The sequence below is a fragment of the Vombatus ursinus genome, unplaced genomic scaffold (genome assembly GCF_900497805.2).
Source record: "Vombatus ursinus unplaced genomic scaffold, bare-nosed wombat genome assembly UNPS02014830.1, whole genome shotgun sequence".
In the NCBI taxonomy this organism is placed as follows: Eukaryota; Metazoa; Chordata; class Mammalia; order Diprotodontia; family Vombatidae; genus Vombatus; species Vombatus ursinus.
In genome coordinates this window covers 44,850,535-44,864,723 of record NW_020954608.1, presented here as the reverse complement: position 1 = coordinate 44,864,723, position 14,189 = coordinate 44,850,535, and the positions used below count along the sequence as shown (strand labels likewise).

Sequence of the window (14,189 nt, the reverse complement as noted above, 5' to 3'; positions counted from 1 at the left end):
TCTATCTATCTATCTATCTATCTATCTATCTATCTATCTATCTATCTATCTATCTATCTATCTATCTGTCTGTCTGTCTATCTATCTACACACATACATATAATTTTTTCCCTCCAACTACCCTAATACGAACAAAGGTCTCATGAGTTACAAATATCACCTTTCCATACAGGAATGTAAACAGTTCAACCTTAATAAGTCCCTTATGATTTCTCTTTCCTGTTTACCTCTTCATGTTCCACTCGAGTCTTGTATTTGAAAATCAAATTTTCTATTCAGTTCTGGTCTTTTCATCAAGAATGCTTGAAAGTCCTCTATTTCACTGAATGTCCATTTTTTCCCTGAAGGATTATACTCAGTTTTGCTGGGTAGGTGATTCTTGGTTGTAATCCTATCTCCTTTGCCCTCCAGAATATTATATTCCAAGCCCTCCGGTCCCTTAATGTAGAAGCTGCTAAATCTTGTTATCCTGATTGTGCTTCTACAATACTTTAGTTGTTTCTTTCTGGCTGCTTGCAATATTTTCTCCTTGACCTGGGAACTCTGGAATTTGGCTATAATATTCCTAGGAGTTTTTTGGGGATCTCTTTCAGGAGGTGATCAGTGGATTCTTTCAATTTCTATTTTGTTCTCTGGTTCTAAAATAACAGAACAGTTTTCCTTGATAATTTCTTGAAAGATGACATCAAGGCTCTTTTTTTGATCATGGCTTTCAGATAGTCTGATAATTTTTAAATTCTTTCTCCTGGATCTATTTTCCAGGTCAGTTGTTTGTCCAATGAGATATTTCACATTGTTTTCTATTTTTTTTCATTCATTTGGTTTTGTTTTACAGTGTCTTCTTGATTTCTCATAAAGTCACTAGCTTCCAATTACTCCATTCTAATTTTTAAGAAAGTGTTTTCTTCAGTAATCTTTTGGACTTACTTTTCCATTTGGTCAATTTTGCTTTTTAAGGCATTCTTCTCTTCATTGGCTTTTTGGACCACTTTTGCCATTTGGGTTAGGCTGTTTTTAAGGTGTTATTTTCTTCAGTATTTTTTTTTTGGGGTCTCCTTTAGCAAGCTGTTGACTTGTTTTTCATGATTTTCTTGCATCACTCTCATTTCTCTTCCCAGTTTTTCCTCTATTTCTCTTACTTGTTTCCCAAAATCCTTTTTGAACTCTTCTATGGCATGGGACCAATTCGTATTTCTTGGAGGCTTTGGATATAGGAGCTTTTAGTTTGAAACATGTAACCAGAAGAAGAAAACAATCTTCTTTGTCACCAAAGAAAGATTCTATGGTCTGACTTTTTTTGTGAGGTTTGCTCATGATCCCAGCCTATGCTTCAATATTTCAACAGAACTGTGTTCTCATTGATGTGGGTATTGCCAGAAATGGCTTCTCATCCTTTGAGTCTTGTGTATGTTTTCCCATAGGATCTACAAAACATGGAAAAGGACTTCCTCTAGGTCTTCCTCCCTCCTTATCTTACTTCCTTCCCTTCCTTCTTTTCTTCTTTCCTTCCCTTCCTTTCTCTCTTCCTTCTTTTTCTCCATCCTTCCCTTTTTTCTTTCCTCCTTTCCTTCTTCCTTTTTTTCCTTCTTTTCATAATAGGAAAGAAAAAACTAACACTTGATAATTGAAAAAAAATTTAGATTCTTTTTTTTTAAGGAAAAAAAGTGTTGTTTTTTTTTTTGCTGGGGTACATTGTGAGGTCATTAATTTATTTATAATTTCCCAAATGTAATTAAAAATATTTTCTTCCTTCTGTTCAATTATAGGCCTAGTAGAGGGTATGACCAGAAACCTAGTCAAGGTTAACTAATTTAAAAAATGTGGCCTTTCTTCTGGCATGAAGGAGTTTCTCTATACAAGGTATAAACATCCCCATTGAAACTATTTTCTATAATTATTGATGTCTCCTTGACAGGATATAAATTCTCCCTCTTAACACTATAAGGTAATGGTTTGCAATATGTGTGATTTTTTTTGTTATCAAAGAGATTAATCATGTAAATTGTTTTCTTGATGTTGAAATGCCTATAACTTCCCCATATAAACACAATCTGATCACCATGGAACATATTAGAAAATATGTTTCTATAGCCTTTTTGTTAAAATTACATTTATTATGTTTATATCATGTTGTTGGTGACATAGACTGACAGTTTTCTTTCTCTGCTTTATTTCTTCCTGGTTTAGGGACAAAGAACATTTTTGTATGATAAAGTTTGGTAGGGTGTCCTTTTCTGTTTCTTTTTTATTTGTTTATGTAGTGTAGGGTATGCTTTGCAGCTACTATCCCAAATCCCCATTCCCTTTGGCAGACTTGGTACTCTTAGGGTGGTTCCTACATCTTTCCTCATGGTTCTTGAGGAAGCCCTGAGGCATTGGAGATGGTTTTCTAATAACATACATCATATCCCTTTACTAATAGGTTTCCCCTATATTTATCCATTAATATCAGTTAGATTTATTTAGCTTATAGAAATAGATATTTACTATGGTGGTGTAATTGGTTGAAAATATCTTCCTCCAAAAAAAAAGGTCTGTGACACATTCTTTCATAAAGAATTTAGGGGAAAGTGTTCCATAGTAAAATTGCATATAGGGAAACTTTACCACAGAAATTTAGTATACAAAGTAATAACAATTTGCACCAATTCTATCTAATTTATATTCCACTCCCCAATGATAAATAGTCAAAGGTTATGAACAGGCAGCTTTCCAATGAAGAAATCAAATTCATTTTTAGTCATATGAAAAAATGCTCTAAATCATTACTGGTTAGAGAAATGCAAATTAAAACAACCTTGAAATATCATTTTACACCTATCAGATTGGCTAAAATGAGAGAAGAAGAAAGCAACAAATGTTAGAGAGTATGTGGAAAAATTGAGATCTTAATTCATTGTTAGTGAATCTGTGAGCTGATCCAACCATTTTGGAGAAAGATTTGGAATTTTGCCCAAAGAGTTATTAAACTGCCTATACCCTTTGACCCAGCAATACCACTACTAGGTCTGTTTCCCAAGAGGATTAGGGAAAATGGAAAAGAAACTACATGTTCTAAAATATTTATAGCATTTCTCTTTGTAGTGGCAAAGAACTGGAAATTATGGAAATGCCCATCAGTTATGGAATGGCTAAACAAATTGATGGAATATTACTCTGCTATAAGAAATGATGAGCTCAATGACTTTAGACTTTAGCATGGAGAAACCTCTATGAAATAATGAAGAGCAAAATGAACAGAACCAAGAGAACATTCTATAGTGATAGCAGTATTGTTTTAAGAATAACTTTGAGCAATCAACTCATTCTATTGTAAATACCCAAATTAATCTCAAAGATCCTATGAAGGAAATGTTTGAATCCAAAAAAGGAATATTGCTATGGTGTAGGGAATGATGAGTGGGTTGATTTAGAAAAACATGGGAAGACTTGGACATATGAATGAAGATGCTATCCACCTCAGGAGAAACAGATGATAGGAGGAAATAAGTTAAATATGGTCTTAAATATATTTGTATGAGTATATATGTTTATGTATATGTGTGTATGTTTATAGATATCTGTTTTTGTGTGTATATACATATACACACACATTTAGTTTGAGGAGGGAGGGAAGGGAAAAATAAAGTAAAAAGTACAGCAGAGAACAAAAGAAAACCAACAAGGAAGCAAAGATGGGCAACTTTGAAAATAATGTTTAGCGGTTATTATATATATTTTCTTGAAATGGAAATTTATTGTTTTATATTGAATCCTCTCATGGTCTGCTGTGTACATGGCAATGTTTTTTTTTATTTTCTTACTTTGTATTTAAGTGTAAAATAATAAACAATTACAAAAAAAGAAAAACAAACAAAAATGAAGTTTTAACAGTTTTGCAATACAAGCTTGTTATTTATGCTTACTGTAAGTGAAATCAGGATTGTTTTAAAAACTTCAGGTTCAGTATTTTTGAACACAGAAGAAAATGTATCTAGAATGTAACAACCAAGTTGAGTAAAGGCTGTAACTGTTAAACAATTCCAGCTTTTCTCAAGGTAGTTACTTTGTAGGTGTGCACTTAAGCAGTAATTGAATTTAGGTTAAAGCAGCTTCAGTTATGCCAAATGTTGCTCTTATACCACCTTATGTAGAACACTATTTAAGACATATGTTGGGAGACATGCTTTTTTGTAAAACAAATATAGGAGCTGTGTCTTCAATGCAAAAGTGAAACATTTGGCATGTTTGATCTACCTTATTTCATTTACTATCCTCTAAGGTACATAAGTTTAAGGTTTTTTTTTTAAGTTAATGGGGACAATTTTGAAACAAAATACTGTAGGATTTGGTCTAGGCATTTGTTTCGAGTTCTGGGGCCTTGATTTAAATCGTTCATCGTATTGTGATTTCCTTTTAGGTGTATTACACTAAGTGAAACTTGTTAAATAAATCTTCCTTTCAAAAAAAAATTATATTCCAAATAATCATGCCTAACTCCTTGACTTTACGTATATGGGAGTTCTTACTCTGATTCATAAATTTAGTCTTTATAGTAAAGCTGGGAAGTAGAATGTTTTCTTTCTTTTCTTTTTTGTTTGTAATTTCCATAATATTTTAATTTTCTATCATATTTGTGTTTTCTTTAATTTCCAAGGCTTCTTCTTACTTGCTGATTTTTTTGTGGGTTAATTTATTACTTAATTTTTTTATTTCAAAAATACTATTGATATCTTTTCTTTACATGTTACCTACAGTTCCCAATAGTCTCCTCTTCCCCCACCTAAAAGCTATCACTTGTAAGAGAGAATACAAAGAAAAGATCCAACATATCAGGTCCAACAAAGTGTATTAGTCTCCTTCCACTCATCTACCCTCCCTCCCTCTCTGCAAAGGAGGGAGAGATGCATTCTCTTCTTTGTGACCAAAATAAATCATTATAGTTATGGAAGATTGAGTTTCAATGTTTATTGTTATTTTTTACACTTAAAAATGTTATAATTGTGTGTGTATGCGTACACACACACACACACACACACACACACATTTGTGGTTCTGCCTACTTCACTTTGCATTGGTTTGTATAAGCCTTTCCATACTTACCTAGTAGTCTTTATATCCATTATTACTCCCTGAACCATTATATTCAATTATATATTCCTTTCCACAATTTGTTTAGATAGCTTCCCTGCTGTGCCACTCCCAAATGCCACTATAAATATTTTAATATATTTGGGACATTTCTTTTTAATTTTGACTTTTTTTGGAAATATGCCTGGTAGTGGGATCTCTGAGTAAAAAGAATATGGAAATTTTAGTTATTTTCTTACCGTACTTTGAAATTGCTTTTGAAAATGATTAGACACAGCTCTACCGATAGCATATTAATGTATTTGTCTTTCCATAATCTAACACTGGGAATTTCCATCTTTTTTATACCAGTTTTGGGGGTGTGAAGTGATTTTGATTTATATTTCTCTTATTAGTGTTTTGGCACATTCTTCCATATAATTATAACTAGTTTTCATTTTTTTCTCTTGAGAGCTATTTATCTTTATCCTTTGACCACCTATCTAATGGGAATGCTTTTGGTCTGATATATTTGCATTAATTATATGTGTCTTTGAAGTCAAACAGTTATCAGATAATTGATAGCAAATAATTTTCTTAATAAATTACTTCCTTTTTATTGTAGTTCCATTCATTTTGTATGTGCAAAAAATTTTCAATATTGTATAATTGAAATTTTCTATTTTATCTCTTCTAATCCTCTCTGTCCCTTGTTTGGTTAAGCATCTTGAAGATCAGATGCATAATTAATTTAGAAAAAGGTTAATATATCTTAGAAATATTGTATAATATTTAATTTATGCTAGTCCTTTTGTCCTTTCAGCTCATGGGACATTCTGAATGGGACCACAAACGAGGGTACAGAGGGTCACAGGTCAGTCATTGATTTTTCTTTCTTTCCTTATATTTTCCTAACAATGTAGATCTAGGTGATTAGTTTTTCTAATGCTCAAAGAGATTAACTTTTTTTTTCAAGTATAGTTGAAGGGAAAGAAATAGGAAACATTATAATACCCAGTGATAGATTGCAATATATTGTTAGTAAGAATGTTGTGGTGATCATATGGATTATGACCACATTTCACACTCACACAGTGACAGTTAGACTGAACTTAAGTGACTATGCTTAGGTTGATAATCCCCAATCTTCTCTCTCTCTTTAAAAAAATGCATTATATTGATGTCTATTTAAATGTATAGCACAATCATTTCAAGACTTGTAATCTTCTTTATTGAATTCTTCCTTGTGACAAGCAAATACATTTGAAACTGCACGTTTGAAAGTGTATATTATATTTTGTTCTAGTAGTCCTTTGTTTCTCTGTCATGAACAAGGAATTCCATGAGCTTTTCGATCACTTCAACTTTGACTTCTTTTTAGTTCTTTTCTCATTTACATTTTTTGCCATCATTCTGCTTTTTTTCCTTATGCTCTGCATCATTTCATACATATTTTCTCATCTTCTCCTGAATTCTTTATTCCATTGCACTTATATGCCATAGGTTTTTAGCTTCCTTCTAATGAACAAGTAACCACTTCTTTGCAGTTTTTTGCTACCCCCAAAGCATGCTCTACTATGGAGATTCTGGTATATGTTTATTGTTCCTTTGTTTTTGTCTTTGCCTTGCTGGGCCTATATGAGCAGTAGTAGAAACCCACTTTCTCTGTTAATCTTATCAATTTTTGGCAATTTATCAAACTATATTTGTCATTTTTGTTGTTTTAGGTTAAATATATTAAAAGACAAGTGCATAACTACCTGAAATAATCAGTCTGTCTTAAAGCCATAGTTAGTTGTTAACAAAACAGAGAGATGAAAAGGGCTCTATTATTATTATAGAAAGAAACCTTTCTACCTTACTAGATTATTTTCATTGTTTTCTTTCTCCTGGTAAGGATATAAAACAAAAACAAAATTTGTGGCATATTTTTGCTTTTTAAAGATTCGATTTGAAAATTTTTGTGAAGGTTTTATTTTTAGTTTTATGAGTATTTGATGTAAGATAATTAGGGTTCTGTTTTAAGTTAAGAAAAGGGACAATTCCTCTTTTTAAAAATATTGTTGGTGATATTTATTTCCAAAATGATAGAATAACTAAAATTATGCCAGGAAAGGCAGCCCAGAAGGGATGGGAAATCAAAAATCAGAAGAATGAAACACACACACACACACACACACACACACACAGAGAGAGAGAGAGAGAGAGAGAGAGAGAGAGAGAGAGAGAGAGAAAACACAAAACTAAAGATAACAAAAAGTATCCTTTTGTTTTTTATTTTGATATTCAGGTTATGCTGAATTGTTAAATTTTTCAATGTGAGCATTTGCACCTTGGAAACTGGCAAATGCTACAAATCAGGGCTTGATTTATTGATTTGTTGATTGTCTAGCTGTAAGAAAGTGATAATGTTAATAATGCAGGTTAAATTTAAAAGTGTCACACATATATTTTTCCCCAGGGGGTCTGTTATTAAAATATTTATCAGCCTACTTCTGGCTATATTGGAGATGAATGAAAACTTCCAGAAAGCGTAAGAAAGCTACTCAGGCTTAGGATAAAGAAACTCATGATATAAGGAATAGATGCTGAGTTCTTATTCTTCTTTCCTTTGGTCTGTGAAGGAAAACTACTTTTGGATTTCAATGGAAGAATCAACAAAATATCTAATAGGGTGACTTGTTACCCAAGATTAGCGTGAAAGCATTAGCTATCCCACATGCATTTGAGTAACCTGGTCCAGATGAACTACATTCTCTGTTACTGAAAGAACTACAAGCTAAGAATTGTGAATTATTATCAGTAAACTTTATAAATTTGTGTAAAATTGAAAAGGTCTCAAGGATTGGAGAAAGGAAAATGTGGCCTTGATTTTGGGAAAAAAATAGGGAGAGAATGATATATGCAAACAAAAGTCTAATGAATTTAACTTGGATTCTTAGGGGAAAAATAGATAATGTACCATTACCAAGATAGTTAATGAATATCTAGAAAAGTAAATTGTGATCATGAGGTAGCATGTGTAGTCAGTTCAACTGTAATGCTTATTTAGAAAACACAAATTTGTTCGGATGCAATTTATATATTAGAGAACAATTTGAGCATAACTTGAATTTTGTGTTTGCTTATGTGTGAATGTACCCTCAAGAATCTTTGAGAATGCAGAAAACTGAACCATTTCATAATAACTTGTAAGAGCAAACCATTGTAAAGCCCACTTCCACAAGCAACTTCAGGTCTTTTTCAAAGTAAAGTGCCATATTTATTGTGTATCTTCTGGCATGGTAGGAGCTGTAGGCAGAGAAGGGATGGACTTCACCTATGCACTCCACCCCTACACCCACCTTCCACCATGGCCATCCCTCCTACATGCCCTACTAAGGCTGCCTTCATTGACTTTGCTAGCCTGGTCCATGGAAAGGAAATATCATACAGGCTGAACAGGAGTCCAAGGTTGTAGTACCAGCACTGTTTATTGTAGTATTTATGTATTTCTTAACAATTTAACATGCATAAAACAGTGCTACCATTTTTATTAGGTGTGTGGGTTTTTTGTATGTCATTTTTATGTCTTTGTGTGTGTGTGTGATTGACTAATTTCATTAGCATTGCTCTCCTAACCTCACTTTCCCCATAAGCCTTGTGGTTTTTGTTGTACCATTTTGCACAGCAGAATTGACTATATTTAGATCATGCCAGACTAACCTCCTAAACTCATTTTCTTTTTTTGGCAAGGTTACTAGACTGCTATACAAGGTGAATGCTGTAGATTCTGTTTAGCTAAATTCTATTAAAGAACTTGAAAAAGTCTCTAAGTCTATTCTTGTGGAACACATAGAAAGATGTGGGCTACACAGTAATAAAATTGGATGGATTAAAAGTTGCTTAGGTGGTCAGACCCCGAGTGGTCATTAATAATTTCATGTTAAATTGGAAGGCTGTCTGTAGTGGACTGCCCAAGGGATTTGTGTTTCATGATGTGCTGTTTAATAAGCTTATCATTGATTTGAATGACAACAAATATTTATCAAATATTCAAATGATATAAAATTAGAAGGGATAGTTAATACTGAATGATGTAATCATAATTCAAAAAGATCTTGACCAGTTAATAGAACATTGGGCCAAATCAAATTAGATGCAATTTAATAGAGCTGAATATGTCTTTGGTTAATTTGGGCTCAGAAGATTTACTTCATAAGTACCTGGATCTACATACCAATTGTGTATTGGGCATTATGCCACAGATAGATAGTACTGAACACATCCAAAATAGGAATTTGTTATCTGTCCTCCCATCTATTTTTCTTCCTAACTTCTCTATTTCTTTTGAAGAAACCATCCTTCCAGCTAGTCACCCAGTTTTTGTAGCCTGAGAGCTAGTCTTGACCCTTCACTTCCAGGCACTTTCCCTAGATGTCCCCCATATCTACGATGTTCTCCTCCTCATCTCTGCTTACTCTCTCTCCTGAGCACTTTCAAGTCCCAGCTAAAATCTCACCTATTGCAGTAAAACTTTTTCAATCTCCTTAATGCTAATGAGTTCCCTCTATTGATTATTTAAAATTTATCCTACCTATTTTTCATTTGTACATCTTATCTTCCCCAATACACTATAAGTTCCTTGAGAGGAGAGATCATCTTTTGCCTTTCATTGTATCTCCAGCACATAGCATAGCGCTTGGCACAATGTAAGTGCTTAATTTGGGAATTGACTGACGTCTAAATCCAATCAGTTCACTAGTCTTATTGAATCTATGGCTACAATATCCTTCCATCCCTTTCCTTCTCTCCCCTCATGTGGATAGTAATCTAGTTCAGACTGTTGTGGTCTAGGAGTTCTGGGTACCATGAAATGCAAGGGTACAGGGTGTGGGTCTGCCTTGAAAGAATTTGATTATTTAAGCCTTCTTTCAATCCAAGTAGTGAGTTTATTATGACACTGGTTGGGGTGGGCAAGATTCCTAGTGAGTCTGTGCAATTTAATGGGAGCAAGATTGACACTTTTATTCAGAAAGACCATGGGAAGATCTGGATGGGATTAAGGAATAGCAAGTAGCCTGGGATGGTCTGGAGGTAACAGAATGAAGGGTTGGTCTGGGTCAGGGCCACAGTGAAAGGACAGTTGAAAGAATGTGGTTCTAGCAAATGGAGACTTTTTGAGTGCTGTGGATAAGTTCAATTACCTTGGTAATATACTTTCTAGGGATTTACACATTGATAATGAGGTTGATGCACACATTGTTGGAGCTAGCTTAGTGTTTGGGAGGCTTCACAGGAAAGTGTGGGAGACAAGAGATGTTAGACTGACTACCAAACTGAAGGTCTACAGAGCCATTGTGTTGACCTCATTGTTGTATGCCTGTGAAAGCTGGACAGTATGCCAGGTCCATGCCAGGAAACTGAATCACTTCCATTTGAATTGTCTCAAGAAGATTCTGAAGATCACCTGGCAGGATAAGATACCAGACACTGAGGTCCTTTCTTGAACCAAACTGCCAAGCATTCAAACTCTGCTTCAGAGAGTGCAATGCGCTGGCCATATTATTTGAATGCAAAACATATGCGTACCAAAAAGACTATTTTATGGAGAACTCACCCAGGGCTAGCATTCATATGGTAGTCAGAAGAAGCGATACAAGGATACTTTCAAGGTCTCTTTTAAGAACTTTGGAATTGATTGTGTGACATAGGAGACACTGGCACAGGACTGCTCAGCATGGCATACCCACATCAGAAAAGGTGCTGTGCTCTATGAGCAAAGCAGAATTGAAATAGCTCAAGAGAAACATAAGATATTGCAAACTTAGAGAATCCACCTTAAAAGTTCACCCAGACTATTTGTGTCCAATCTGTGGTAGAACATTCCAAGCTCGTATTGGTCTGATCAGCTGCAGTCACACACACTCAAACTTGACTCTAGCATAGTGGTGTCATTTTGGTCCTCTTCAAAAATGAAGGACAACAACAACTGGGATGAGCCCAATGCCTCAGGCAAATATCAGGGATCTGGGTTAAGGGGCTGGGTTTCTGAAATTTGTGGGAAAGTTCAAGGACTGAGAGTCTTTTCTTTTTGGGAGTCCAGATCCAATAACCCATCAATACTGCCTTCACTTCTCACTTGAGCTATTTCAACCGTCTTCTTATTCATCTATTTACCTCTGCTTTTTCTTTTCTGCAACCCATCCTCCTTTACGGACCTGCTAAAATAAACTTCCTAAAACACAGGTCTGACCATGTCATTTCTCTGCGACAGTGGTTACTTCTTGCCTCTAGGATAAAAAAAAAAAACCCACTTATGTTTGGTGTTTAAAGCCTTTTGGAAACTGGCTACAACCTACCTTTACAGATATTATCTATTACTCTATTTCGGATATTCTCAGTTCTAGACAGTCTGGCTCCTCTTCCTCTTTCCCAAATTTAGCATCTAATTTCCTAACTCACATGTCTGGGATAGACTTTAATTATTAAGTCAACAAACATTTATTTAAAACCTGCCATGCACACAAAAACCTGCCATGCACATAATAGATGTTTAATAAAAGTTTATTTAATTTAATTCTTTGAATTAACTGAACTCAAAGGTAAACCTAGGTCAAATATCTTTCTCTTTCAGGTCAAAATAAGAAAGGGATACTGTTGTTGTTGCTGTTGTTGTTTGTCCTTCTTTCTCAAGGAGGACCATGACATTATGGAGCTGACACCATGGCATGCAACTGAATTAGATTTAAGTGAGGGAAGGCTATGCAAAGTCACCAGGCTCACTTTTTCCTCTGAAGTTATCTGGATTCCATGGTCAGATAAACATCAAGATGACTGGAGATGGCCCAGGATGCAATTGAAGACCTTGGTCTTGTAAAGCTAAGGTCTTTAGCAGGTCTTAGTTTGACTGATGAGGCAAAGAATGGCCTCTTTAACTTAATCCAGGAAAAAAAATGAGGTAAAGAATGGCCTTTTTAACCTAGTCTGGGGAAAAAAATCAAACTAGGAGGGGAAAACATTCAGGGTTTTTGGGCAAAACAGAAGCAATTCCTATTTATATTCACTCTGAGTCAATCAGGGCCCAAGCAATGTCCAAGTGCAGTTTAGCATGGGACTTACTGTTGGCCAATCATTGAGCGAATTTATAGCATCTAACACTCCTAATGAAGCAAAAGTCAAAAGTAGACTGATTATTTCACTGACAACACCAAAGGGAAAATGCCCCCTTACAAGCCACCAACAAAGGACTGTACTTTCTTTCTTAACTATTCAGAGCATTGGCACTGGAGTCAGGAAGGTTCAAGTTTAAATCTTATCTCATACACTGACTCAATCTGTGACTTTGGGCAAGTTTCTCTGTCAGCCTCAGTTTCTTTGACTGTAAAATGGGGATGATAATAATGCCTACCTCCCAGCCTTGGGATCCCAGTCTGGGATATTTGTAAATAGTTTTACAAACCATAAAGCACTACATAAATGTTAGTTATTGTTTTTCTTTTTGTTTCTAGTATGCAGTTACATACTAGAAGTCTGTGACAATTTTTCAGTCCCCAAATGCCGAGAGCTTTATTTTTAGAAAACTCTAAGTCTATATTTAAAAGATATATAAAAGAGAACTGAATTCGTATTGCAAAAAGGATTTTTGCCTTGATAAATTTATATACCAATAGTGAGTTCTATTACTGCAAGATGAAGGGAAAGTAAGTTTGATCATCCTGTAGATCCTATTGGCATGTGTCTGGAGAATCTTCCAAACCGAACCCAGCCGACAACACTGTAGTCTCATGCCATAAGATGATCAGATCTTCCACTGATTTATCATTCTTGTCTCCTCTGCCTTTTGCTGTAGAGTTTCAATAATGGAATAGTCAGGGTTTATCTTCTAGTGTTTCTTTGCTGCCATGTAACCCATTGTTGAATTATCCCTTAGTGCCCAAGTCTTCATTATTCTTTCCATGGTGGCTGTCCAGTCACATGTGCTTGTGATAGTGCAGCACAGGAGAGCAACCAATCAGTTTAATACAACTACCTTTTCAACTTTCTTTTCTAGGATATCTTCCATAATTTTGTAAAACACAGAAAATATATTTATCGTGAAATGATGTAGTACATGGGTTAGGAATAAACATCTTGTCTCTGTTACCTCTGTTACAGACACATATTCCATGTAACATGAGTGTAGATGAGATCTCCGAGAGATAGAATAAGAATAATACAGAGAAACAACTGTTTTGGGGGAATTCCTCCACTAAGGGGAGAAGAGAAGGAAGAAAAATCAAGTTAGAAAAAGGGAAATTAGAAGGTAGGTAGAGGACTCCGATAATGTAGAGATGACATCAGTTGTTGTGGGCCAGGTTAGCACAATCACAGCAAAAGGGAGATGGGAAGCACTTAAGATAAACATTACCTATTTATATTTTTGTTTAGTACCCAAGGCCAGGAGGATCAAGAGGCAATGTCTGATTATGAGGTCATTTTACCTCAGCAGAAAACTTAGCTAAGGAAGCAAGGTATAAGAAAGGGAGCTAAGGACCATTAGCTCCTCATTCATTTGTTCCTATACTTTTTGCAGCTTTGATATTTCTGGAGAGTAGGTTCAATGGAATAGAGCTCTTCTCAATTTCTTCCTTATCATCTTTATACTACTATTACTACTACTAATGCTACTACTGCTACTACTACTACTATCACCACCAGCTAGCATATATATGTAATATATATTATATACCTATAAAATATATATTATATATAATATAAAAATATATGTATGCATGTTATCTCTCTACACACACACACATGTCACATATCACATAAAACACTGGTATGAGTTATTTCACTTGATGCTCACAACAACCCCGTAAGTTAGGTGTTATTTTATCTCCATTTTAAAGATGAGGAAACTGAGGCTGAGGAAGTTACTTGCCAAGGGTCACACAGCTAGTATCAGAGGTACTTAGGTACTTAGGTCTTCCTGACTCCAAGTCCAACACTCATAAAAATGAATGACATTGATATGGTACTTTGTTCAGTAAAGTACTTTCCCATACTTTGTGAATGAAGTACTACAAATATGCCCACAGGAGAAAATTGAGGCTTAGAGAGATTATGACTTTCCCATGGTCATATAGACATTAAGCACCATGGTTGTAATTTGAACT

The 14,189-nt window shown here is 34.8% G+C and overlaps 1 protein-coding gene across 1 annotated transcript in view; it reads left to right on the top strand.

Moving 5' to 3' along the window:
- The window catches only part of PDE3A (phosphodiesterase 3A), a 373,613-nt gene that overhangs the window by 189,738 nt on the left and 169,686 nt on the right, over positions 1 to 14,189 (top strand). Inside the window, exon 2 of the mRNA XM_027838672.1 lies at positions 5,873 to 5,923. Within this exon, the coding sequence (XP_027694473.1) occupies positions 5,873 to 5,923 (51 nt within the window). The remainder of the gene's footprint in view (positions 1 to 5,872; positions 5,924 to 14,189) is intronic.